The sequence below is a fragment of the Micromys minutus genome (assembly GCF_963924665.1).
Source record: "Micromys minutus genome assembly, chromosome: 29".
NCBI classification, from domain to species: domain Eukaryota; kingdom Metazoa; phylum Chordata; class Mammalia; order Rodentia; family Muridae; genus Micromys; species Micromys minutus.
The window spans coordinates 8,764,892-8,791,392 of NC_137964.1; the positions used below are offsets into that span (position 1 = coordinate 8,764,892).

Below are 26,501 nucleotides of genomic sequence, written 5' to 3' on the forward strand. Positions count from 1 at the left end.
GTGATTTCAAAGTTTGATAAAGCTCATGCCGATGCCAATGGGAGAGTGTAAGCTGCTCCTAAAATTCTTACAGTAAGTACCCAAACCACAGAACAGAACATCAACAAAAAGTTACATAGAGCAGGTTCAAAGACCTGAATGGGAAATATTACCCTCTCAAATGTCAAGCAGATTTTTAAAGATCTTATTTATTTGTTTTAAGATTTCTTTGCTTTTATTTATGAGTACACTGTCGCTGTCTTCAGACACACCAGAAGAGGGCATCGGATCCCATTACGGATGGTTGTGAGCCACCATGTGGTTGCTGGGAATTGAACTCAGGACCTCTGGGAGAACAGTCAGTGCTCTTAATGGCTGAGTCTCCAGTTCAGTCTTAATTGTTTTTATTGTGTGTGTGTGTGTGTGTGTGTGTGTGTGTGTGTGTTTCACTTTCATGCATATATGTGCTCCATGTGTGTACAGAACCCGAGGAATCTAGAACAGGATGTCAGATCTCCCCATCCCCCGAATCTGAGTTATACACAATGGTGAGCTGCCATGTGGGTGCTGGGAACTGAAGGCATAGAAACAAAGCTCAAACAGAATAGAGGATGGAGTCCATTCCTGTGCCTGGCACCTGTTATCAGTGTCACAGATGAAGAGAGGAAGTGGCCGGTGATGAGCTATGGTGCAGAGGCATCTGGTCTATAGTGAAGCCTATAGGCATTGTGTATCAAATATATATGTGTGTGTGTGTGTGTGTGTGTATGTATGTATGTACATGCTTACTAAACAGAGAGAGAGAGAGAGTGAAAACATCTAACTCTTTCAACTCTCTGACCATAGAAAAATCAGCCGATGGTTCAGGGATGCCCCACACATGAACAACCCAAGGAGCTACTCTGATTGACAGACTGGATAAGATCTTAGGAATCCAGAATGTTGGGGGTGGGGTTATCTGGAACCTCTACCCCCTCAGGGCTAATAAAGCCTCTGGTCCAAGACAAGCAGAGCCCACAGGAGAAGGTGGTGACACTGATGTGACCCAGCGTGAGCCTTGGGCCACCCGCGTCTATGCAGCAGCCCTTTCTCAGTGTTGAGAGAAGCTGAGAGAAGCTCTGAGGGTCAGGATTGGCATCTGCCCTGGACTCGGTGTGTGGGTTTGAAGGTGATGCCCTTTGCTTACCCAGCCTGGTGACTGAGTGCTCCGTAGGCTCTTCTGATGGAGATCCCCTGCCTCCTGGATTACCCATGCCACCATGAAGGAGGAAACGTGAATAGTTTCATTAGCAAGCCCCTTATTTACTCCAGCCACCCCCCATTCATCACTAGGTTTGAAAGCCTTGGCATCTTTCACACATCACATATCCATTGCTTTATGCACACACAGGAACTTGAGTGGCAGGTGAGTCTAGGAATCCCTGGCCATTGCACATGCAAAGCTCTGGTCTGCTGATTGCTGCTGACTTGGCTTCCTTCCAACACCAAAAGAGATCTATGCTGCTTCTGGGCCATTACCACATTTCTTGGAGGGGGTGGTAGAAAAAGAGCTACTGAGCAAATATTATAAAGAAGTATTTGCCAAGTCGCTCTTTGCCCTAGATATGCCTGTTTCTTAGACCAAGCAACCAGTGGCTGCCGTTAGGGTCACTGGAATGGTAGCCAGTGGTCTTGGGAATTTTACATAGCTGGCTGTTTGGGAGCTATTCAGTTTAATTTGGCTGTATCTGCGGATATATATATTTCCTAGCTGGATTTAATGCCAGCAATCAGGAGGCAGAGGCAGGTGAATCTTCGAGAGTTTGAGGCTACCCTAGTCTGTAGAGTGAGTTTTCCAGGACAGTCAGAACTATACAGAGAGACCCTATCACCAAAAAAAAAATCAAAATTAAACAAAAACAAAACTTTCAAATTCTTTGATAACTAAAGACATACTATTTTGTTTATTGCTATTAAAATGATGTGTATGTGGGTGGAGGCGTTGGAGAGACAGCTCAGCAGTTAAGAGCACTGGTTGCAGAGGACTGAATTCAATTCTCAGCACCCACATGGCAGCTCTCAACCATGGATCTAAGAGATCTAACGCCCTCTTCTGGCCTCAACAGGCACTGCATGAACATTGCGCACATATACGTATGCAGGCAAACACTCATAGACATAATTTTAATTAAAAGGGAGAGAAACAGGTGTTAAGTAGCTAAAGCAGATAATGGGTAGTTGAAGCCACTGAGATGTTTCTGATCTCTGTATCGCATCTTCCATTACTGATACTTTCAAAACACACTCCTCGTGTTTCTCAATATAACTTCTATCTACCCTTTGATGCCCAGTTTTTCATCTTTTTGTATTAATATTTCAGAAACAGAGTAGTTATCTTTCAGCTTCACGAAGCACCTGCAGTCTGTGATTGTGTATGTGTGCCATGTGCATGCAGTGCCTGTGGAGGCCAGAAGAGGGCATCAGATCTCCTGGAACTGGAACAGCATAGTTATGAGGCACCATATAGGTGCTGGGACAACCCAAACCCACTGTGCCATCTCTCCAACCCCATGTTTGTTCAGGCTTTTTTGTTTATCTATCAGCACAGCTTTAGATTTCTAAGGAACTGTTTTAAGTATCCCAAAGTCTATATAAAATACATTGTCTGGTACAAGACAGTCATTACATAAGTACTTGTTGATTCTGATAGTCTTTTCTCAAAAGTGAGTCTAGTCTCTACATTATAAAATTTGGGGCTGACATCACCCAGGTGTCCCTGCTGGCTTTTAGAATAGAGCTTGAGATGGTATTTTGGGGCTTGCAGCAGGATCATATTCAGCTTAGAAAAGCACATGAGATAAGTGGCCATTTCCCCACCCCCACTCCACCCCACCCCTGCCGAAAACGAGCAAAGAGGAATCCGGAATTCAAATAGGATGTCATGTGTGTTCCTTGAACAATGCTGTCCCTGAATATCTGAAAGAAAGGGATGACTCAAATGTAGAGAGCCTTGTTCCAAAATCACAGAAAGTGTGAAACAAGAAGACTGTAGTATGCAAAGACAAAGAACGTTTATTCTGCAGAAACAACCAGCATGTGGGTGTCAATCATTCTTTGAAATGATGACCCAGACAAAGATGTGCAAGCCTTCTTATAGGGAACTTGGAGAACTCTTTCATTGGTGGGTGTTAGGGGAGTCACACGTGGTCAGTGATCTGCATTTCTACGTCATGAACGTTTGTTTAACAACAGGATGAGATAGGGCTGCCCAGCTGTCTTAGTTCAAGTTTTACTGCTGTGAACAGATACCATGACCAAGGCAAGTCTTATAAAAGACAACATTTAATTGGGGATGGCTTACAGGTTCAGAGATTCAGTTCATTATCATAAAGGTAAGAGCACGGCAGCATCCACGCAGGCATGGTGCAGGAGGAGAGTTCTGCATCTTTTTCTGAAGGAAGCCAGGGACAGACTGAGCACCCTCAGGCAGCTAGGACGAATGTCTCCAAACCCCGCCCCAGAGTGACACACTTCCTCTAACAAGGCCACACCTTCTAATAGTGGTATTCCAGGGCCAAGCATATGCAAACCATCACTCCAGCACAGGTGGCCCACTCTGAGATAAGCTGTTTTTACATTTTTGTGGTCATCCCCAGGCTGTTCTTTGGAATGGGGTTTTTATGGTCTTGTTCTAGATTTTATGGTCTGTCCCTGGAGCTGACATCTTATGGCCTAGTTTCTGAGACTTATGGTCTATTCTTGGAGCTGGTACCTTAAGGCCTTTTTTCAAAATTAGACCTGGTCCTTAAATGGAGACAAATACATTATATATATATGTGTGTGTGTGTGTATACACTCACAGACATACACATGTGCTCACACACATGAAACAAGCATATATACTCATACATACTCACATAAACACACACATATATATACATGTACTCACACACATACACATGCACTCACGAATACATGCACACAAACAAACATGTACAGTCATGCATGCTCACATAAGCATACACATACATACACACATATACATGTACTCACACACATATACATGCACTCACACACATATGCACACAAACACATACACTCATACATACATACTCACATAAACACACACACACATATATATACATGATATACACATGCACTCACATACATACACATGCACTCACACACATGCACACAAACACATATACATAACCCACATAAACACACACACATTCATTCATACATATACACATGCACTCACACATACATGCACACAAACACATACAGTCATACATGCTCACATAAGCATATACATACATACACACACATATACATATCTGTGCTCTCACACACATATACATGTGCTCACACACACATGCACACATACACATAAGTACATGTACACATGCATAATTAAAGCAAGCTCCTAAGCTGGTTTTCATGTGTCTTTGAATCATTTACTTCTTAATCGATTTTGTCCTTTAAATCTTTTCCCGTCGTCTTTGGATTTCCTATCTCTTTACCATTCTAAATCCTTTGTCTAGTTTACTTATTTCACGTTGTCCATGTTTAACCACTGAAATCTCAGACTTTGTTTTTCACATGTTCATTGTTAGGACTACACATTTTAGACTTTTTGCTATGCTATGGAGGCAAAAAGATTCAAAATTTCACAGCTTGCTGTTTGGAGAACCAAACTGAGTTTTAAGTAATCTCCTAACCCCCTCTTTTCCACTCCACATGCCTTCTTAACCAAAGGTACGAAAACACGAAGTTAAGGTGACCAGTTCTGGAGGGATGAGATGCATCTCTGTCATTCTTGGATGGCCATGACAAAAAGTGAGCAGCTAAATGCTGTCACGTGCCGCTCTTCCTTCCTTCCTCTGAGACAGAGGTTAGCTGTGTGGACACAGACGGATAAATACAGTTTCAGCTGAGTCGGGGTTCAGGGCACCTGTCTTAAAAGAGTCCGGGCACATTCCTTCTGCCCTCAGCCAGACTCCTGGTGAAGGAGTCCAGTGTCTTCGTTCATCTCACTGGGAGTCACAGTGCCCACACTCCTCACTGGGCACCACAGTTCCTGCACAGTATCCCTACACTCTTACCGAGGATGACACTAAGAAGGGACAGCCACTTTTTTCTGGTTTTAGAGCAGGGTTCAATAGCTTGCCATTGGGAGCAAGCGCAATCCCCAGGTGGCTTCCCCAGCAAACCGCCTGCCTGTGGCTTCCCTGTTCTGTCCTGGGAAAGGGAACAGTGGGGCCAACAGGAAACAGAGATTAAGTGCAGACAGGGATGTGCTAGTTAGGTTTCCTTTCTCCATTTATTCTCTAACATCAGAGTAGTGCTTCTCAACCTTCCTAATGCCACTACCCTTCACAATTCTTCATGCTGTAGGGACCCCCAAGCATAAAATTATTTTCAGTTACTTCACAACTGTAGTTTTGCTACTATTATGAATCATAGTGTAAAATCTGTGTTTTCTGATGGTTTAGGCGACCCTGTGAAAGGGTCATTTCCCCCTCAATGGGGTTGTGATCTACAGGCTGAGTACAGCTGTATTAGATTTTTGAGGAAGACAGTGACCCCTCACATCCTAGAATTATACTAAGATGGGCATGTATATGTCTATACATAAACATAAAAGGGGTCATATAGATAAACATGTATATATACCTATATATATATATGCATGCATGTATACACATATGTATACATAAAAATGTGTATATAACATATGCACACACTTTCCACATCAGGAATGCAAGAAAGCCTAGAGTACAAAGAAGCGCTATAGACCCCTTTCATATTAAGGCAGGACTGTTTTATTATTATTATTATTATTATTATTATTATTATTATTATTATTATTTTCCTCCTTTATGTTAGTGGGCACTGTTTTATTCTCTTCCTTACATGTCTTATTTAGGCTCTGCTTCTCACATAACACAGAAAGAATAATATTAAGTGTTCTATGTTGTCACATACTTTTTTAAACCTTCATTTGTTTGTGTGTATGAGATGGGCAGACCACAGAGTTCATGAGGAGATCAGAGGACAACTTCTGAAAATCGGACCTCTCCCTCCAACACGTGGCTCCTGGGATGGAATTCAGGCAGTCAGCCTGGTGGCAAACACCTAGGCATTTATTTCACCAACCCTGTTTTTATTTAAATTTTGTTTCCAGGATTCTTTTCTGGTGGTCCTTTCTCTCCTCTCCCTTCCTTCCTTTCTTCCTTCTTGTTCTGATGTTTGTTTTCCTTTTCATCTCCTGGAGTTACCTATAAAATTCCCTAGAGCTCTTTGTTGAATTGCAGTGCTTCTGTTCCAAATCCTGGATCCAGGGACTTTCACCAGAATCCTTTTTCACCCCCACCCACAGCAGCTCCTCCTCTCGACCACACCCCCACCCCACCCCCTCACTGCTGCCATTTCCTGTGTCTAGATGCTATCACTTCCCCTTTAAGGATGAAGACAGAATCCTGGAGGGGTTAATGGGCCCACTCCTTATCAAACAGCACCAAAACCTAACTTTCCAACTTCAAGTTCCCTAGACTTTCAACTGCCGGCCCACTGTCTGCCTACTGCTGGATGATACCATCTTTAAAGTCTGGAACACTGGGGTTGCTCTTTGGGCTGTGTGTCTGTTATCACTTGTCTCCTAGGAGACACTATACATTGCTGCTGATAAGTTGGCAATTTCAAATTTTTATCAGTGTTGCCTAAGGATTTTTGGAGAGGTCAAATAAAGTAACCCTTTCTTCTGACCCACCCTACATTTATGAGTCTCTGTTCCCGGGTTATTCCCTTCCACCTGATATCAAGTTTGAAAGAAGAGAAAATACGAAATGGCCTTAGCTTATCAATGCCCCAGGTCACGCAAGCTGAATTTGCTGGAAACCATCTCATTTCATCTAAGTCAGAGGCCTGCATCCGACCTACTGTGGGAGTCCTGCCTCTGAGTGTAGAAGCCCACCCAAAGGCTGGGTGTCCAGAGCATTGTTTAAGGGGACAGGGCAACATTGTTAACAAGATGTCTCAGATAGCAAAGCAAAAAGAAAACTTCTTAGAGGAAGCAAATCTATACCTAGGAAATGTTTTAAGAGAAAATTGTACTGTTTTCCTCTTGAAACCTCGGTCCTTATTACAAAAGTTGTCTACACTTTTAACTCCAGTAGTCTTAATTAGCCTCTGAGATGTTTATTGCACCGCACTCTGTAGACGGGGTGACAAAAATAGAACCCTTTGGCCTGGCAAACAGTGGACTGGATCTGCTGCACTGGTGGCATTCAGGGCCAAGCCTCGGACATCTTGGCAAAGGTTACATTTATTAGTTTTGTCCTGGTGTGCCGTTCCTCCCAGAACTCATCATTGCCCTATATGATGGACACTTGATCTCTCCCTCCCCACTCCTTTCTTATTGAAGGTTCTCCTCCACTGTCCTTTATGTAACCAGGCAACCAGTCTGGTCTTACAGCACACGCTCCTTGGTTCATCATGCTGTGAATGCCCCAACGTTGGGAAGGCTGCATCTTTCCTTGATCCTACTTCCCAACCTTGGCTGGGACACAGAAGAACCCCAGCGAGTGCTGCACGGGACAAGGATGGAATGGCAGCAGGTGCCCTTCCTGGGGGTGACCTGCCCCTACTGCTTCCTCGGTGCCTCTCAACCTTCCTGATACTGCTACCCTTTAGTACTGATGCTGCTGCCCTTTGGTACTGATGCTGCTGCCCTTTGGTACTGATGCTGCTGCCCTTTAGTACTGATGCTGCTGCCCTTTAGTACTGATGCTGCTGCCCTTTGGTACTGATGCTGCTGCCCTTTGGTACTGATGCTGCTGCCCTTTGGTACTGATGCTGCTGCCCTTTGGTACTGATGCTGCTGCCCTTTGGTACTGATGCTGCTGCCCTTTGGTACTGATGCTGCTGCCCTTTAGTACAGCTCCTCGCATTGTTGTGACCCTCAACTACATTATTCTCATGGCTTTGTCCTAATTGTGACTTTGCTACTCTTCATGAATCATTGAGTAAATATGTTTTCTGATGATCTTAGGCGACCCCTATGAAAGGGTTGTTCGATTCCCAAATGGGATTGGGACCACAGTTTGAGAACCACTGCTCTAAATACAAGCTCCAGACTCTGAACCAGTCTGGGTACCAGAAGCGCTGTGGAGGTCACAGGGGAGCCAGCCCTCACTGTGACAGTCAGCAAAGCAAGGCTGCAGCCATCACATCCCACCTAGCTGTCCCTCCTGCTGCTGAAGGCCTTGCCTTTCCCTTGCCATGAGCTGTTGTCCTTGTCGAAAGCCATTGTCATCATCCAGAGCCTAGAGAGGTCCACTAAACGAAACAGTACTGACGCCACTTCCTGTTGTTTTTCCTCTTTTATTTTTTTCTCTGAAGTAGGAAAAAAAAAGCATTTTGAACTCAGCTTGAAACATGTCCAACGCTGTTCTCGGAATTCACCTTTGAGCCTTTTGTGAATCAAGAAAATCAACCTCATGAGGTCCCAGCGTCTCATTGCTTGCCAGCCTTTGACCCACATAGTTCAGTTGGTCATGAACATGTATTCTCCTCCTCCTCCTTAAGAGAAAAAAAAAAAAAAAAACTGCCTGTCTTCTGATGTAGTGCTAGCTAGGTCCTTATGTTTGTTTAAGTATATGAAGACAACTCCCAAAGTCTGAGTCTGTTTCTAGAATTTGCCAGAACTCGGAAAACACTGTTCTCATGTCTACCTTTATTTCCCATGCTACAGGAGGACGTGCGTCCAGCAAGTACATTACTGAGCACTCCCTGAATGCTAGGAGCTAGGCCAGGCTCTGGGGACACAAGAACCTGTAAGAAATGAGTCACATCCCACCCGGGAGAGTGATAAGCAGAGGGTTATAAGACAGTCTGGGGAAAACAGATTCACAACACTCCGCGGTACAGGGTGGGGCAGGGGCAGAGAGGAGCTGCAGGGAGACAATGCTTCTTCTTCGTGGGAGCTAGGAAGTGGGATGGCGGGGCCTAACAAAGCAGGGGCTGGGAACGAAAGGGGTGAGCTAGACTCCAGGAAGGGGCGGGGTGGGAAGTCAGGCCCAACCTGAGAGCCACCCAGACTGGGAGGAGCTCTTGAAGGTCAACACCTTCAGTCCAGTTCACAGAGAGCCCAGGTGAGGGATGGAGCTGGTCCTGCAGCAGGCTGTGGGGAGCCACTAAACGCTACAAGCACAGAATGGCCTCCTAGTGGCTTTGTAGAAATTGCCATTTGACACCTACATCTACATCGAGGACATGCCTGAAAGGCAGAATGGGGCAAAACGTGTTGACAGATCCAAGCAGAGGTTAAAGGAGTCTCCTGTTGGGAAGAGAGTGCCCTGGTCGATATTATAAATTCTAAGGGTGGTGACTGTTGGAATGTGGGTGCGGATATATGACAAGGGGGTAGAAGAGGATGTGAGATGAGTTCCCAAATAAAAATCACAGGTGACCAAGAAAATGTCAGCAATTCAGAGGTCATAAAGTGTGGACCGGTTAATTGTGGGGGTCTGGAGTGCCTAGCTGCTCTGATGGGTACCTGTGCACACTACCCAGCTTGGGCAGTAATGGGGACTTGAAAATTATGTCTGTTTACAATTCGAGAACGATAATATGGTTTGTCAATTAGCTTTTAGGCATTAATTAATAATACTTATATTTTTAAAAACCAAAGTTGCATAGATATAGACAAAAATGGATATTTAGCTACAGTGTATATGTGTGTGTACGCGCATGTGCATGCACGTGCGCACGGATCCTACCTTGCTAATGAGCAGTATGAAATATGGTATGAAACTTTGCGTCAAGAGACTTACGTTGGGGGCCAGAAAGATGGATCAGGGCTTAACAGCACTGACGGATCTTCCAGGAGTCCTACATTCGGTTCCTAGTACTCATGGTGGGCAGCTCACAGCCACCTGCAACTCCAGACCCAGGGGACCGATGCTGTCTTCTGGCCTCTGTGGGCACCCCATCCATATGCCTGTGACCCCACACACCCACATGCACCAGTTCTGTTATTTAAAATAATAAAACTAACTCTTTTTTTTTTTTTTATAAAAAGAAGAAAAGGTGTTTGTGTGAGTTATGGAGACTCATAACCCCAGTGCTTGAGAGGCTGAGGCAGGAGGGTTGCTATGAGTTTGAGGCCAGTGTGGGCCTAAATAATGAGTCTAGCTCAGCCCTGGCTGCAGAGCAAGACCTATTTCAGAGGGGAGGGTGATTGCAAATAATGTAGACAAAAATAACATAAAAAATTAACTCTTTAGAAAGAGAAAAATAGTCTTGGGTTCATGTCAAGGTTTTTTTTTATGTAAATGTGTGCTTTGCCTGCATGAATGTATATAAACCACATGTGTGCAGTACTTACAGAGGCCAGAAGGCATTAGAGGGCATTAGATTCCCTGAAACTGGAGTTACAGATGGTTCTGAGCTTCCATGGGAGTGCTGGGAACTGAACCCGGGTCCTTGAGCAGCCAGTGCTCTTCCATACTGTGCCATCTCTCCAACCCAAAGAAGACTTTTGACAATGGCGAGATATTGAGAGAAGACTCAAGTGACTGGTCTGTTTCATGTGGGGAAAGAAGAGAGCCAATTCATGAGTAGCCAAACCTCCCTTGTGTCTTCTGGTGTTGAATACAGTCACATTAACTGGCAAGAGGCTCTAGCAACATGTATCTAAACCATAAGAAGTTCTAGCAACATGTATCTAGTGTGTTTGCCCTGCCTTGTTCTTTGCCTCTGCTTAAGCATGAAATTGCGACATCCTCTTCCTTTGAAATGTGCCCATCATTAAGGTTAATTTTCAAGTTTTAAAGAAGAAATTAAATCATAGACATGTTCTGGGGAAAAGAAGCTTACTGTGCCTCTCTGTATGTTATGGGGTGTGTTCCCTTCCAAACAGGCAAGGAACTGTTTTATTAAACATGCCTGACATACACCTACAACCACAGATTACCCAGAGAGCTTCTAAAATGATTTGGTGAATTGTATTTCTCACCTGCTTCCCCTGGAATTGCCAACATTTAAGCATTTCTGTGGCTCAATTAAAGTAACTATTGCTCGAAATTGATTAGTTAACTCATTAATTTATTTAGCACATTGCCAAGGAGTAAAGCTAGAGCCTCAGACACACCAGTGCTGTATCAATGAGCCACATCTCCAGTTCCTGAAGAATAAACATCTTGGGTACTTGGCAAATATGGTTGTTCAGTTTCCTTTCTAAAAAAAAAATATGCATTATGAAAACTCAATTTGATTCTCTTAAAATGTTTATAAAAGATTTATTTTTAATTATATACGTGTGTAGATGTGTATGTGAGAATCTGTGGGGGTGTGGGGGTGTTTGTGCAGATATTGTGTAAGTGCCTTTGTAGGTATGTTTGTGAGTTTCTGTGTGGGTATGTGTATGAGCATCTATGCAGATGCTTGTATGTGAGTGGAGGTGTCCGCAGAGGGCAGAACAGAGCAAGGCATCAGATCTCTTAGAGATGAAGTTACAGCATGCTGGGAACTGAACCCAGGTCCTCTGGACAAGCATCATGTGCTCTTAACCACCGAACTCTCTCTCCAGCACACTAGATTTTTCAAAATTCTTCAATTTTAAAAGAATTATATATTTATTTTACATATATGATATATTGCAGCTGTCTTCAGACACACCAGAAGAGGGCATGAAATTCCATCTCAGAAGATTGTAAGCCACCGTGTGTTGTTGGGAATTGAACTCAGGACCTCTGGAAGAGCAACTGGTGCTCTTAACTGCTGAGCCATTCCTCCAGCCCAAAAGTCTTTAAGTTTTAAGAATTTCTAAGTTGTCCCACTACCATAAACTTGTAGAGAATTATCTCTCAATTTAGAAAAGCCAGTTAATTCTAGTAGTAAATAAAAGCCTGATAGAAATATATAAAAATCCAAGGCCAGGTATTTTGAGAAGAATTTCTGTGTAAAAATGAAGAACCACAAGCTCATGTTTAGGAAATTATGCATCAACCTCTGCGTCCTTCCAAAGGTGACAGTAAAGCCACAGTACTCGTTGGTGGAAAAAACCTGGCCTTCCTAATAGGATAACATTTCCTAGAGGTGGTGCAAGAGTTGATCCTTTGTGGACAAACTTGTTCAACAACAAGAAAAATACAGGTTTGTGTAGAGCAGAGGAATGGCTGGCTTAATGGGAACTTGGTTTATTTCCAGGCATCTGCTTGCTTTGAGGACGATTTCTAGAAAAACCTACATTGTGTGTTGGCTTCATTTGCCTACTTGCAGAAATGGATTCAGGGCACAAGATAAAAAAGAATGTCTTTATCCACCAGTGTACATTACCAAGCCAGTTCTTTGGATTGTGTGGGGCTCCTGAGTCCTTCCAAGCTGTGGGAGGTTATTTCCCAACGTCTGCGTGACCAAGCTCAAGCGTGGTTGGTTATGACCCACACTGAGGACCCAGGTAGCAGAATGCAGGAATTGAAGGCACACCTTAAGCCCACCTGCTAGTCCCCCCTTCCCTGCAATGCTCAAGAGGCTCCTGGGAAAATGCTGCTGTTGGCAGATGGCTGGATTTGCAGCAGAGCTAAAGTGTCAGCTCCCAATCTATGGGTCTCCACCCCTTTCGGGGGTTGCATGTCAGATATTTTTCATCCATAACAGTAGCAAAATTTCAGGTATGAAGTAGCAACAAAATAATGTTATGGTTGGGGGTCAGCACAGCATGGGGGACTGAATGGAAGGGTCACAGCATTAGAAAGGTTGAGAGCCGCTGAGCTAAAGAGTAGTGGTAACTGTTAGTGAGAAGGAGAGATGAGGTGAAAAGTAGAGAAATGTATAGGCCTCATTCCTTCGAAGTCACGGTTCACAGACCTTCGGAGCCACTGTGCCTTTGTGGGAAAGACAGCTACTTCAGATTTCTTCGTGTCTTCCACTGTCTGTTTGCCTTTGCCTCCTCCTCCTTCTAAGTTAGAATGATTAACATATAATTTAATTAATATTAATATTTTATTCATTTTCTGGTGTTGGTGGGGTCAAGCCTAGGGCCCTAGGCTCTATCTGGTAGCGCTCTACCCCTGAGCTATGCCTTTCTCTGTCCTTATTGTTTACACCTTCATAGCCTCTCTTACTGATCTCACTTGGTGGCTGACTCCACCATCCATCGACTCCACCCAGCATCCATCGGCTCCGCCCAGTATCCATCGGCTCCGCCCAACATCCATCTGCTCTGCCCGGCGTCTATTGGTTCTATCCAGCCATGTGATGCTTCCGAGGGATGCCTCACCGACCTGGACTGAGGACAGGCTCTGGGGTTGCACTTGGGTGGGTAACAGAACACCAGCGAAAGATCCTAGTCAACAGTGCTTGTCTTTGTTGGGGAGGCTGTGAGATTTCTTCTTTTCCTCTACTTCATTGTGCTTCCCAAATAGTCTGATTAAAAAACCAAAATGTGTGTTTCCTTTAAAAATCAAAGGAGGATGAATGTTAAGCAGGCCGAATTATCTTAACTGTGGATGTTTTCAGTCTAGCTACAGTGCAAGTATCACTCTGTACGCTGTGATCGAGCTATCACTCATCGTACCCGATAGTAATGGGGCACGTGTCACAACCCGGGTACAAGAACCACCAATGGCTTTGCCTCTAGAGTTACTGTAGGTTCTTATCTCAGTGGCTGTAAATTTATAATATGCATTTATGCTTGCATTTCACAGGAGTGGAAAACGCTGGTTTGATGTGCACCTCTCCTGCCTTCTAGGATATGATATAGGAAAAGTGCAGATGGGTAGGAACACTCACCTGAGATAAGGGTTCTGAGACAACTGAAGTTGGGTGTTTCTTAATGTTCTCCGTGGTAGGAGGGTTCCCAGTTTTGATCTAGTTGAGGGAGACTAGGATTCTGGAATGGACAGAGAAACAGATCACATTCCACCATCTTGAACGATAGATACATAGTATGTTCAGCATCTAATATGGAATTCAGTTCTTGGCAGAGGCAAAAGCAAAATGATGGAGTTTTCTGGGTTTTTTGTTTGTTTGTTTTTTGCAAAGCAAGGTTTCCCTGTGTCACTCTGACTGGCCTTGAACTCAGTGCTCTGCTTGCCTCTTGCCTCCTGGGTGCTGGGATTAAAGGTGTGTACCACCACTGCCCGACCTGATGGTGGTTTGTTTGTTTGTTTTCAACACTTGGCAAGAAGCAAGAAATTGTCCATTCTACAAGGACACCTACTGAAATTTCTCATGTGCTTCTGTTGTTTCTCCTAGTGGAACAGAGGTAGGGACCAAGGGGATTTTCTCTGTGCAGTGATTAGGAACCAGGGAGAGAAGAGACAGAAGCAAAGAGAGGGTCTAGAGGTGACTGGAAACCGAGTGTAAAAGGTGGGGAACGGTGTGGTTTTAGACTTTGCCATTAAAGGAAGACTGTCTGTCTGTCGTTATTAGTGATTTCTAATGCAGATCAGGGCACGGTTCCTTTCGTGAGTCACCTTCAGCTGGGCAGTCCCTGCATGCTTTCCACACATATGCTGTCATCAGACTGGGGAGGGTCCTTCCTTGGGTGTCTTGATCAGGAACACCAACATCCAATCAGATAAAAAGTATACAATCATGAGAAAGGTACCATTTATGATGCCAGACAGAGCTACGTGGCACTTGTGTATGTCCATGCTGTTATTAACTGTTTTACGTGCCACTGAAACCTTTCATTTAAACATACCAACCATCATTTACATTGCTGTAGGAAGCAAGGCCTTGATGGAAGAAACAAGGTAGCTTCCATGTTCTGGACCATAAAAGACCAGATCCTAAATGACCTGAGCTCAGCATACAACTATCTGTGTGTCCATCGATAGCCAAAACAAACAAGTTTAGGATTTTTTTTTTTAAAGTCTGAATAAAAATGATTTAAATATACAGAAAATTAACTCAAATGGGGATGCTACAAAAGGCATCCCTAAAGCAATGCAGACTCATTTACTTAAGTCCAGGATTGACAGGGTCCCAGTAACAAGGTAGGTATGGTCATGTTCTATGAAGATGCATATGGTGTTTGTTTCAACCTTTGACTCTCTGGCCTGGCTAACACATCCATCTGCACAGCAGAGGTGGCCTGCCCAGTGTTGAGATGTGTGTTTGAGCAGGAAGGAAACTCAAAGGGGTATTTTACCAAAGTACGGCAGAGCAAGAAGCCATGTCAAAGATGGAATGTGTAAGGAACTCCAGTCAAAGAAGCCAGACCTGTGGGGAATCACAGGTAGGTCCAGAAAGGGTGGAGGACACCAGCCAAAAGATGTCTAAGAAGTAAACATGGCCTTTGGTGATAGTAGTTTCAAGCCCTTGGTTTGTTTTGCCACTTGGCAAACAGTGGTACATTTCAGTTGGGTCAGAAATCTGGAAACTCAGGCACTGCAGTCTGAAAGTGGCATTTAAGAACATGCTGACCTTTCACCAGAAATGAGTAGAATGCACTAGAATGCAGAGATGTTGAACTCTGTGCAGACTGTCAGGGAGGGCTCAGGTTTAGCCACCATGGGCACACAGGCGAAAGTTGAACTCTTTGGTGACACTAACTATGGTGACAGGCCACTAATGCTCCAGCAAGCTCAGAGATGGTAGTCATTCACTGACCTAGTTTTGGAAACCACTTTTCCCAGGACTAAAACTTTCACTGGGGCAAAAATACCTCAAAATCTTTAGTTGTGTTAGGAGTGCAAATCTCAGTTCTATCTGTTCAGTAGAAACATAAGGCAGAAACTATTGGTCTTTTCCTGGCTGGGTTCATATGAGTTAATCAGGGCTAAAGTAAGGTTTGTTTATGATGTGCCTGATTTAAAAAAAAAAAAAGATTTATTTATTTTCCTTATATGAGTACACTGTCACTGTCTTCAGACACACCAGAAGAGGGCATCAGATCCCATTGCAGATGGTTATGAGTTGCCATGTGGTTGCTGGGAATTGAACTCAGGACCTGTGGAAGAGCAGTCTGTGCTCTAACCACTGAGCAATCTCTCTAGCCTCGGTGTGCCCGATTTTTAAAGGAGTCTCCACAAGCCCCCCAAAAGTGTCTCGACAGGTCTTACCATAGCTGGAGAATGGGCCAGGCAGTTTCTGGCATTTTGCTGAGACTTCCAAAATTGAATGAGGGGAAACAGTGAACTGCTAGAGCAACTAAGTTGGCTTTCAGACCAGTAAGAACCAGTTCTGGAGCCATTTGTAAAGGCTCTGTGTGCATGGCATATAAACCTCAGCTTCTTCATTTCATAAACCTTCAGCTGTTCAGATAAACGAAGGCTACTGACCGGAACCAAAACTTTTTTCAAATTTTAAAAATCATTTTACATTTTGTCATGAATTACCGACTTGTTTTAAGTGCCCAGAGCCAGCTTTTAAGAATAAAATACTTTTTAAAAGTAGTTATTTTTGAACCGAGCAGTGGAGGCATATACCTTTAATCCCAGTGCTGGGGAGGCAGAGGCACCCTCTTTGGGCCTCTGTAGTCACTCATACACATGGTATACACACATAGAGACATTAAATAAAGTTTAATATATATGTAACTTTGTATTGACATCGAAAGTGTTTAATATATAATTTTATATAAACATAAAGTATTTAATATATATTTAGTATCATATATTACATATAATGTATATGTGATATATATGTATATATGTGTATGTTCATATATTATATTGCCTGTAGAGTCAAATGGTTATTTTTCTGCCAGCCCTCTGTTCTTTTGAATCACTCTATACTTCATTTGCCAACATCTAAATTTTTCTTAATGGTGTTTGTGGGATTACCTACCACATTGCTATCCCTCAGTAAGTTAGCTCCCAAACTCAAAGATGCTCAGGTCCCTTATAAAAAAACAGCATAGCATTTAGATTAGTTTAAGTGCACCGTCCCATAGGCTCTCAGCCATCTCCAGGTGACCTATGCCGCTCATTCAGCACAAACACTGTGTAAATAACAGCCTTGTGTTTAAGAAGCAAAGACAAGAACAACATGTTATTCGTGTGTATTCTGTGCTGCTGCAAGCACAGAATATTATTGTGTGTAGACCTGTGGTGTATGCACAAGTGTCCTTGCCTGTTGGTATGTGCACATGTGTGTGCAGAAGTGCACATCCATGTATGATGCCAGAGGCCAAAAGAAGACATCATGTCTCCTACTCTGTCTGTCTCCACCTTACTCCTTTCAGTCAGGGTTTCTAACAGAACCTAGAGCTAGGCTGATGGCCTCAAGCCTCATTTTCCCCCTGCCACCACCCTGTGCTTCAGATTTGTTCCCCTCATAATTATTACTTATTCTTGGGACTAAAGAGCTTGGACTCTGCATGGCACCAGACACATAGTAGGTGCTTAATAAGCAGGCATGCCTGAGAGGGAAAGCAAGTAGAATATATTTTTTTGTTGTTGCAATATGGGGATCGAACCCAGAGCTTCACACATGCTAAGCACATTCTGTAGTATCATTACATCTCTAGCCCTGGAAAACAGACTTTTAAGAGTCCCTGAAGAATTTGGGCAGAAGGGAACTGAAATAGGAAGGAGCGGATGGTAGTGTGAAAGCAACACAAAGGAGTAGAGAATTTTAGCACTAAGCATCAATTGCTTTGTGAGCTTCAGGCTATCTACTGAACATCTTCATCTTTTAAATTATGTGTATGTGGGAATGGGGTTATGTGCACATCAGTGAGGCCAGAGATATCGGATCCCTTAAAATTGGAGTTACAGGTGGTTCTGAGTTTCCTGACTTGATCCTGGGAGCCGAACCCAGGTCCTCTGCAAGAGCAGCAAGTGCTTCGAATGACTGAGCCCTCTCTCCAGCTCCACCATCATTACAATTTTAGGATCTGAGGAAAGACATCCTCAGTCATAACAACAAAGAGATAATACGTTGGGCACAGTTGTCTTTGTGGCGGTCCCTAAAGGTGGCTCATGTTGTTCAGAGAGAGAAAACAGAGGAGTCATGTGACTAGGTGATTTTCATTATTCTGATATTTGCTATCCACTGTGTTTGAAAATATTCAGTGAAGCACAAAAGAATAAGAAATATTTGCAGATGTGTGTTACAGTGCCGGACTAGCAAGATTTAGAAACACATTGGGAAAGCGTGAAGGGTCTGTGGGAGATCGTTCAAGAAGGGGACAGGGGAAGGAGTTTACTGTTGTGAAGTGTCATTTTCAGTAGCTACAGCTATTGCAAAGATGCCAGAGCTCACCAGAAATTTGTGACTGTGAGTTGAGGAAGTGTCTATGTGCTGTCTGAACTTTCTATGAAGGGCAAAGCTAGGAAGAGTAAACTGTTCATCGGAATGGCCAAGTCATTTAATATATCAATATACCGTGTCTTCATAGATTGGGATTAGAATCATGCAAAAAAAGATCAGTTTATTAGATCTATTGAATTATGGAGATGCTTAAGATACAATGGTCATTATAGTAAAAAATACCTGATTATGTATTTATAATATTTATAATTACTTATAATCAAGATTAGTGATTTATAATTACTTTGGGTTTCCTTTAACCCAGAACCTAACATCCTCATTCTGTTAGCTGCCTGAGAAAAATAAATAAATAAAGAGTTTAATTTGTGCACACTAGTGGAGAGCTTGCCTAGCAAGCACGAGGTACTAGATTCTGTCTCCACTGCTAGAAAATAAAATCACAAAAAATAAAATAAAATAGAAAATAAAAAGGGTGAAATTTCACTCTTGTCTCTTGGTATAAAGAGAAAAATCAGACAACATCAGAACTGGAAATTATTCCTGTTTAAATAAGTGAACTAATTTTTTTTTTGGCTGACTGCCATTCATAGCAGCGAATTTAAATATTTCAAAAGGATAGTTCACTCTGTGTGTATGTATGTGTGCACACGCACATGTGTGATTTAATTTCAGTTTTGAAGAAATAAAAATATTGATAGCAAATTCAGTATGTCGTCACTTACCCCCCTTGAGTGGGATTCCTGTCTGTTTGTATTCCCTTGGAGGGGAAATGACTTGGGCAGGAAGGAAATTATATGTAGTATATTATGAATCCCTACATCCCTCTCTTGCATCCTTTAACATTTGGAGAATCAAGACATCTGATATACCTCAGGAATACAATAGCACTTTTGATGGGGCATTAATAATTTCTTTTATTGTTAAATTCATTTTAACTTTTATACATGTACTATGTCTACATCATTTCCTTCTTCCTCTCCTCTCTTCAACCTTCCCCGTGCCCCCTCTCCAAACCATGTTTTTTTCTTTTATTAGACTTATTTATCTTATTTTATTTTACGTGTATGCATATTTTGCCTGTGTGTCGGTGTGTGCACTGTGCACACTCCTACTGTCCATGGAGTTCAGAAGGCATCAGACCCTTTGGAACAGGAGTTGTGAGCTGCCATATGGGTGCTGGGTCTTCAACAAGTACCATGAAGCCATCTCTCTGCTCTGCCTCTGCTGGCTGAGCCATCTCTCAGCAATTGATTTGTTTTCAATTATTATTACGTCTAACTATTTCAGTCTTTGGGAGAAAAAAATCTAATTTTACTTTAAAATACGTTTTAATGGGAAAAGCTCTTTCGCAGAACTTACTATTGTGGAAAACACTTCCCAACGAACACCAGTAAAAATCTGAATTCTACCTTGGCTTTTTTCACTTGGCTTCAGCACCTCTGAGAGCCTGTCAGAGGGGGCAGCTTAGGTAGCTGGGCGTGGCCGGCCGGCCTTGAACATTCAGTCACAGCAGGAGAATCTGCTTCGAAGGAAGAAGTGTCCTAGGAAACTGTGAAAAGTGTCCAATCCCTCTTAGATGCCAGGTACGTCTAATCGTGCAGTGTGGGAGCATAGTTGATGTGAAGATATCCAGATTTCTCCCTGTAGCCGTGGGACGTTAGACTCTGTCTCAAGGTTCCCATCTATAAAACAAGTCAGTGGGAGGAATTAGTAAGATGCATGTCACAAGCTTAGTAAAGGGCCTGGTTAGAGTTAAGAACTGAGCATACAATAGATCTGTCGTTCAAATGCCTGTATTCCAACCACCCTCATCTTAAAGATAAAGACAAATTATACACACACACACACACACACACACACACACACACACACACGCACATGTAGCCCTACCTAATGCACAAGAAATACAGTAACCTTTCTTTAGACTCTTTGGTTTTATCTGTACATTTGATTTATGTCTATATTCACAGTTAGCCTCATGGTAATACTGTGAATTACAAAGAAGCAGTCACTACATACCGAGCCTGTTTCTCACCATGTTTCCCTGTTAATATTCAACACTTTTGTGCCCTAAGACCACTTCATTGCATATTTAGAAATGAAACTTTCACCAACCAACCAGAGCTCCCAGAAACTAAACCACTATCCAAAGAGTACACATGGACGGACCCATGGCTCCAGCTGCATACGTAGCAGAGGATGGCCTTGTTGGGCATCAGTGGGGTGGAGAAGCCCTTGGTCCTGCCAAGGCTTGATGCTCCAGTGTAGGGAATGTCAGGGCAGGGAGGTGGGAGGGGGTGGGTGTGTGGAGGGAGCAACCTCATAGAAGGGGGGGTAGGATAGGGAGTTTATAAAAAGGAAACCTGAAAAGGGAATAACATTTGAAATGAAAATAAAATACATCCACTTTTTAAAAAGGGTGGGGGAATAGAAACAAATGAAACCTTCTTGGTGTTTGGGGTATGGGATCTTTGTTTTCTCCTATCAGATCATTGTGCCACGCTTTGGAGATGTTTTCCTTCCCCCTCCCCTCCCCCAGCCCTGCTGGTGCTTAAATCTAGGACTCTGGGAATGCCAGGCAAGTACTCTGCCATTCAGTTTGACACAGTACTTCTGGGTCCTGGGTGGGATGCCGTGCAGGCGATTTTCAGAATTGGGTTAGCAAAATGACGATCTCTCTAATCTGGACAGACTTGGAAAAGAATATGTTTTTTCTCTCCAGAACGCCCGTCATAGTTTAAAGACCTGTTCTCCTCCAAAAAAAAAAAAAAAAAAACTGGTATAAGAATGGAGGGCAATGAATAAAACACCTATCAGAGTGGTAGTGTGTCCGGGGTTAGGGGAAGAAGTGTCACATCCCACTATCTTCTAACTAGTTGTACAGCCTACTGGGAAGCCAAGCAACCCGTGCAAGCACAGCTTTCTGAACCATCAGATCCTTCATGATGTTTGTTTACTGATCCCTGGTCCAGTTCAAAAGGACACACAGAGAGAAAGAGAGAGAGAGAGAGAGAGAGAGACAGACAGACAGACAGACAGACACACACACACACACACACACAGGAGAGAGACAGACAGACACACACATATAGAGACACACACAGATCAATTACTTCATCTTTTGACTAATACTGTATACAGTTAGACAGAGCGGTAGAAAGGTGTGTATATGTGTGTGTGTGTTTGGTGTGTGTCTGTGCGTGCATAAACAGGCTTGCATGCACACGGAGAGCTGATGGACTTGGCCCTAGTGCATGGCTAAGGAGGATATTAAAGACCTGAGATTTCTGCACTAAGAAAAGAGTGCAGGGCTTTGCAACAGAATGAGAGCAAGGGAAAAGGGAACTGAGGACAAAAACTTTGAAAATCTTGAAGCAGAAGGGGGTAAAAAAAAAAAAAAAAAGCTGTGGTCAGGACAAGCAGGAAGCTGGCTTTTCTCGGACCACCAAACCCTGTGAACATTTTAGCAGGAAGCAAGGCAGCGCCCAACAAACAACATTTATCTGTGATCTGCTGAGTGGCGGACACCATCGCTGCTGGGGTTGCAGCTTGTTTTCTGGACCTCTGGTTCTCCAGGCTTCCTGCATTTCTGGAGAAGCTATCTGCCAGGTGGAGCACAGGATGGAAGGGTGGGTCAGGGTGATCCAGGCTTCCCGGCACTGCTGCCTGGCGGCACACACCCACAACCGGTTCCTTCCTGGTCGCGGCTGGTGATCTCTCATGTCCCTTCTAGCCAATTTTCAGGTTTGGTCGCCAGCCAAATATGAATCAAGAAGGATGTGTGCGAGTGTGCAGCTCGAATCACAAAGATAAAAGTGTAAAAATACTTCCCCAAACTGGTTAAAAAAAAAAAAAAAAAAAAAAAAAAAACAACTCCCTAAGTGTTATGGGAAATCCTGGGAAAATGGACTCACAGTTTGCGTCGGCATTCATTCTAACACGGCTTGTGTTTGCCTTACAGCAGGGCCCCAATAAAACAGAAAGTTCACTCTTGATACCACTTTTACTGTCATTCGCAAGGGCCAGTGTGTGTCACACCTCCCCTGGTCTCCAGCCCCCGACGATTTATGGTGGACAAACCCCCACCCCCAACCACTCCCCTGTACTATTCACAGTAGAGGGAGGAGCTACTTAGTAATTCTACACCTGTTCAAGTCCCCGCCCACCAACTTGTTAAGCTTCCCAAACAAGTGTACCGCCAAGCATGAGAACTTCCAGTTTCTGGAGCTGGGGCAGGGGGTGGTTCTGGTCGCCACTGGGGTTGGCTTTGAAGAGTTTTGTTCAGAGTCTCCAATGAATCTACTACAATGGCCGTTGATGACAGCAATTTATATTCCAGAACAAAGAACAAGTTCAATTCATCTCAAAATGAATTTAAATCGTTGAGACGCAGCAGCCTGCCACTTGAACTTCCCATCGGAAATCACGTTAAAGGAAAACTTCAAAGAAACATCAAAAACCTGGAACCTTTTCACCTGAGGCGTCCCAAAAAGAGACCGTCCATATTCCCAGGTAGGAATTGTTTGAATTCGTGTTTATCGGTTAAAATGAAACAAACAAAGCAACGGATACAATCAAATGTAAATAACTTGGGTACTTTGAGTGACCTTAAGGAGTTAGAACTGTCTCTCAATTATGTCCTTGAAGAGTTAGAGCTGTCTTTGCATTTTAAAGCACCCAGTGTCTTTTTCCTTTTATCTGATTGGCTGTGAGTCCTTTCAGACTCTGTTGTTGATAGGCAGCTGGGCAGTTGTGTATCTTTAGCATCCTCAGGTTTCTGGTACAGCTTTGCTTGCAAGCCTGAGAATTCTGTGTGGCATTGCGTGGCCAAGGTTGGATTGTTGAGTGACACTGACGCCTTTTTTTTTTTTTTTTTTTTTTTTTTTAAATGGGCACCAGAAATCAACAGCAGTAAGTTCTCTAGTGCGTGCTTCAAATTCCAGTCCTTCATCAGAGCCTGAGACCTTGTGTAGTCACGGGCTCAAATCAACAATGTGGCCGATGGTGGAGGGTGTGTATTAAATGACAGGAGAAACGTGAATCTCAGTCTTGAAAAGGGTCTGTGACGTTGGCCTTTGACATTCTTCGGTGACTTTATTACATATGGGGGGGAGACACCTGCCACAGGAACCCTAACCTTTCACCCAACTAAGTGACCTCTGTGGTTTGAATTAAATGACTTGATTTCAATGCCATTTGCCTTGGAATTTCTAGGAAACACTGGATATGGCCTTTTGGTTGTGGCTTGATGTTTTATTGCAGTTTTTTTTAAAAAAATGTAGAATAGATTGATGTCAGTGCTGAGGGCTGGCTGTGTTGTGTTAGAAAAAGGAGAAAATAACTCAGTCCAATATTATTTTGTAAAAATTATATTGAGTTCCCTAATAGCTGACTGACTCTTTATACTGCTTTAGGGAATTAAGTAGAAAATAATTTGGGGACCTAGAGGCACCAGGTCACAAACTAAAGTTGCAGTTCTTTTAATTATTTTATATGTGCTTTGCCTCCCTCTATATGTACCTTCATGCCTGATGACTGTGGAGAACGGAAGAGGGTTCCAGATGCCCTGGGACTGGAGTTACACATAGTTGTGAGACACCATGTAGGTGCTGGAAATCATATCTTCCAAAAGAACAAGTGTCCCTAACCACTGAGCCCCATTCCTCCCCCCCCCACACACACAAACAGACACCAGAGAGATACTTTTGTTGTGGAGCTGTTGCTGTTTTGAGTTTCTTGTTACTTCTCTGTTACTGTGCTCTTTTGGTGGGGAAGGGAGAAAGAAGACCAAGGCTCGAACCATGGAGCCTTTGAATGTGTTGGGGGAAAGAAGGAGGTGAGGTAGCAGCTACTGGGAGGGGTAGTTTTTGGATGTCTAAGGCAAAGCTGTCTTTGGACCAGGAATCTCCAAGATAACCTTTTGGCAATGTGGTGGTTTGAATAAGAATGGCCCCATAGGCTCATTGATTTAAATGTTTAGGGATTGGCCCTATTTGAAAGGACTAGGAAGTGTGGCCTTGTTGAAGGAAGGGTGTCACTGGGAGTGGGCTTTGAGGTTCAAGAACCCAAGCCAGGCCCAGCGGCTCTTCTCTCCTCCTGCCTTTGGGCCCAGATGCAAAGCTCTCAGCTCCTTCTCCAGCGTCAAGGCTGCCTGTATATCACCGTGCTCCCCACCATGATGATAACAGACTAAACCTTTGAAAATGTAAGGCAGCCCCAATTAAACGATTTCTTTTATAAGAGTTCTGTGATCATGGTGTCTGTTCACAGCAATAGAACAGTGATCAAGATGGGTACAAAGGGCTCAAACCCATGGCTGGCAGGGATCACTTTCATCACTTTCAGATGGGCTGTGTGTGTATGAGTGTGTGTATGAGTGTGTGTGTATGTGTGAGTGTATGAGTATGTGTATGTGTGAGTATGTGTGTGTGAGTATGTGCATGTGTGTATGTGTGTATTTGTGTGTACATGTATGTGTGTTTGTGTATATATATATATGTGCATGTATATGTGTATGAGTATGTGAGAGTATATGTATGTATGTATGTGTATACATGTGTGTCTGAGTGTGTGTATGTGTGTTTGTTAATGAGTGTGTGTGGGGGGGTCCCCTCACTCACTCACTTCTACAATCATCTTCTTTCTTCCTGTCTGCTTCTGTTGGTTGGTGTCAGACCTGGATTTACATTTGTCACCATCCATCCTGCGGTCTTCCACTGTCTCCACACACACACCCCACTTCCCACTTAGAGCACTTTGGTCCCCAGCCCTGGTCCCCACTTTGCTGTACAGTCACTTGGCCCTGCTGGGCACAGCCTCTAACCATGGATTTTATGGAAATTTCCCTTTCTAACATTGAGTTGACAGACTAATTTGACAAGGTGAAGGGTGACACGTTGAAGCCTGAGATGCTGGGCGGGGACAGTGTCTGAAAGCAGCTGCCTGTGTGTGTCCAGCCTCCTCACAGGCTGCTGGGGCCGACTGTTTGGAGGGCTTTGGGTTGGAAGTGTTCACAGTACTGAGGTTGGAACCTGGGGTCTCATGAATGCTCTGGGCAAGTGCTCTACCACTGAGCTGTATCCCCGGACCTCTTTTTTTACTTTTTAAGAAGATTTTTATTTTTCATTTGTTTGTGGCTGTACACGTTCTGGTGATTGTGCATGTCTGCATGCATGTACAAGAGGAAGGAGGGAGGGAGGGAGGGAGGGAGGGAGGGAGGGAGGTTGTAAGCCCCTGACATAGGCACTTGGATCTTCTGGATGATTGGAACTGCTGATCCCATAGTCCACTAAGTTGCTCATTCTGGTCTGGATCTCACCAAAGACCAGCCTTCAAACTGTAATCCTCCTGTCTCAGCTTTTCAAGCAGCTGCGATGATAGGTCTGTGACACTGGACCCAGCTTAGTTTTTCCTATTTCTGCACATAGTTCCTTAGAACTCCATAGAGCATACGGAGACCGACTGTGCCCACCCCTCCCCCCGGGAACCAGGGCAAGTCAGAGTTTCCTGCCCATGGTCTGAGCAACACTGACTATTCAAAGTCTACCTTCCTTTTAGTTCAACTGTGGCTCCACTGTCCTGTGGCTTGCACCAATTGCTCCCCACCACCCGTGTGTGTGAAGTATGGTTGCCTGTTCATCCTGACACGGTTCCTGCAAACAGAAACACACACTGGTTGTGACAACTGTTCCTAGTGTGTGCTGCTATGCACATACACAGGAAGAACAGGCTTAGTAGAGGGGAGGGGGCACGGTTAATAAATGGCACACGGGGCTGGGGCTGAGCTCTTTGGATTGGAGCTTTGTAATCTTTGCCACGATGCCCCACTGACCACTTTGCTCATTGGCTGCTGGGACCATCTGTCTTAGGAGAAGCAGAGACTTGAGAACGCCTGTTCTAGTCAGTGCTCCTGACTATTCCCATGTGCCCACAGACAACGTGTGCCTCCACCTAAAGTCTCCTGTCTGCCATATGTGCTTCATGGAGAGAGGGCCCGATTCATTCATTCATATGTTCATTCACAAACTATACATTGAGTGCTTACATCAGAATGGAAAATGTGCCTTCAGGGGGTCTAACTCCCGTGTTACCTTTTTTGATCTTTATCTTTTTGCTTCTGGGACCATCTTGCCTGCAGGTGTGTTCTAAAAGCACAGAGCCATCTGCCTCGGGGAGTCAGCCCCAGACTTCCCAGTGATGATGAAGTCATCATGGCTATGGCGGGGGGGGGGGGGGGGGGAGCCTGGGTAATGCTCACTATTGGGACATCATATTGACTGCCATCACTTGTGATTTTAAAGTCATAAATCAAT

At 43.8% G+C, this 26,501-nt stretch overlaps 1 protein-coding gene across 4 annotated transcripts in view; it reads left to right on the forward strand.

The window, feature by feature from the left end:
• Positions 1–26,501, forward strand: part of FRY (FRY microtubule binding protein) — a 364,922-nt gene that overhangs the window by 61,115 nt on the left and 277,306 nt on the right. For 3 of the 4 annotated variants that reach the window (XM_080941185.1, XM_080941186.1, XM_080941187.1), the window contains exon 1: positions 22,441–22,701. In XM_080941185.1, coding sequence (XP_080797311.1) covers positions 22,497–22,701 — 205 coding nt within the window. In that variant the 5' untranslated portion in view covers positions 22,441–22,496. Of the gene's footprint in view, positions 1–22,440; positions 22,702–26,501 lie in introns of those variants that run through there. The other variant, XM_080941189.1, reaches the window with a different exon arrangement.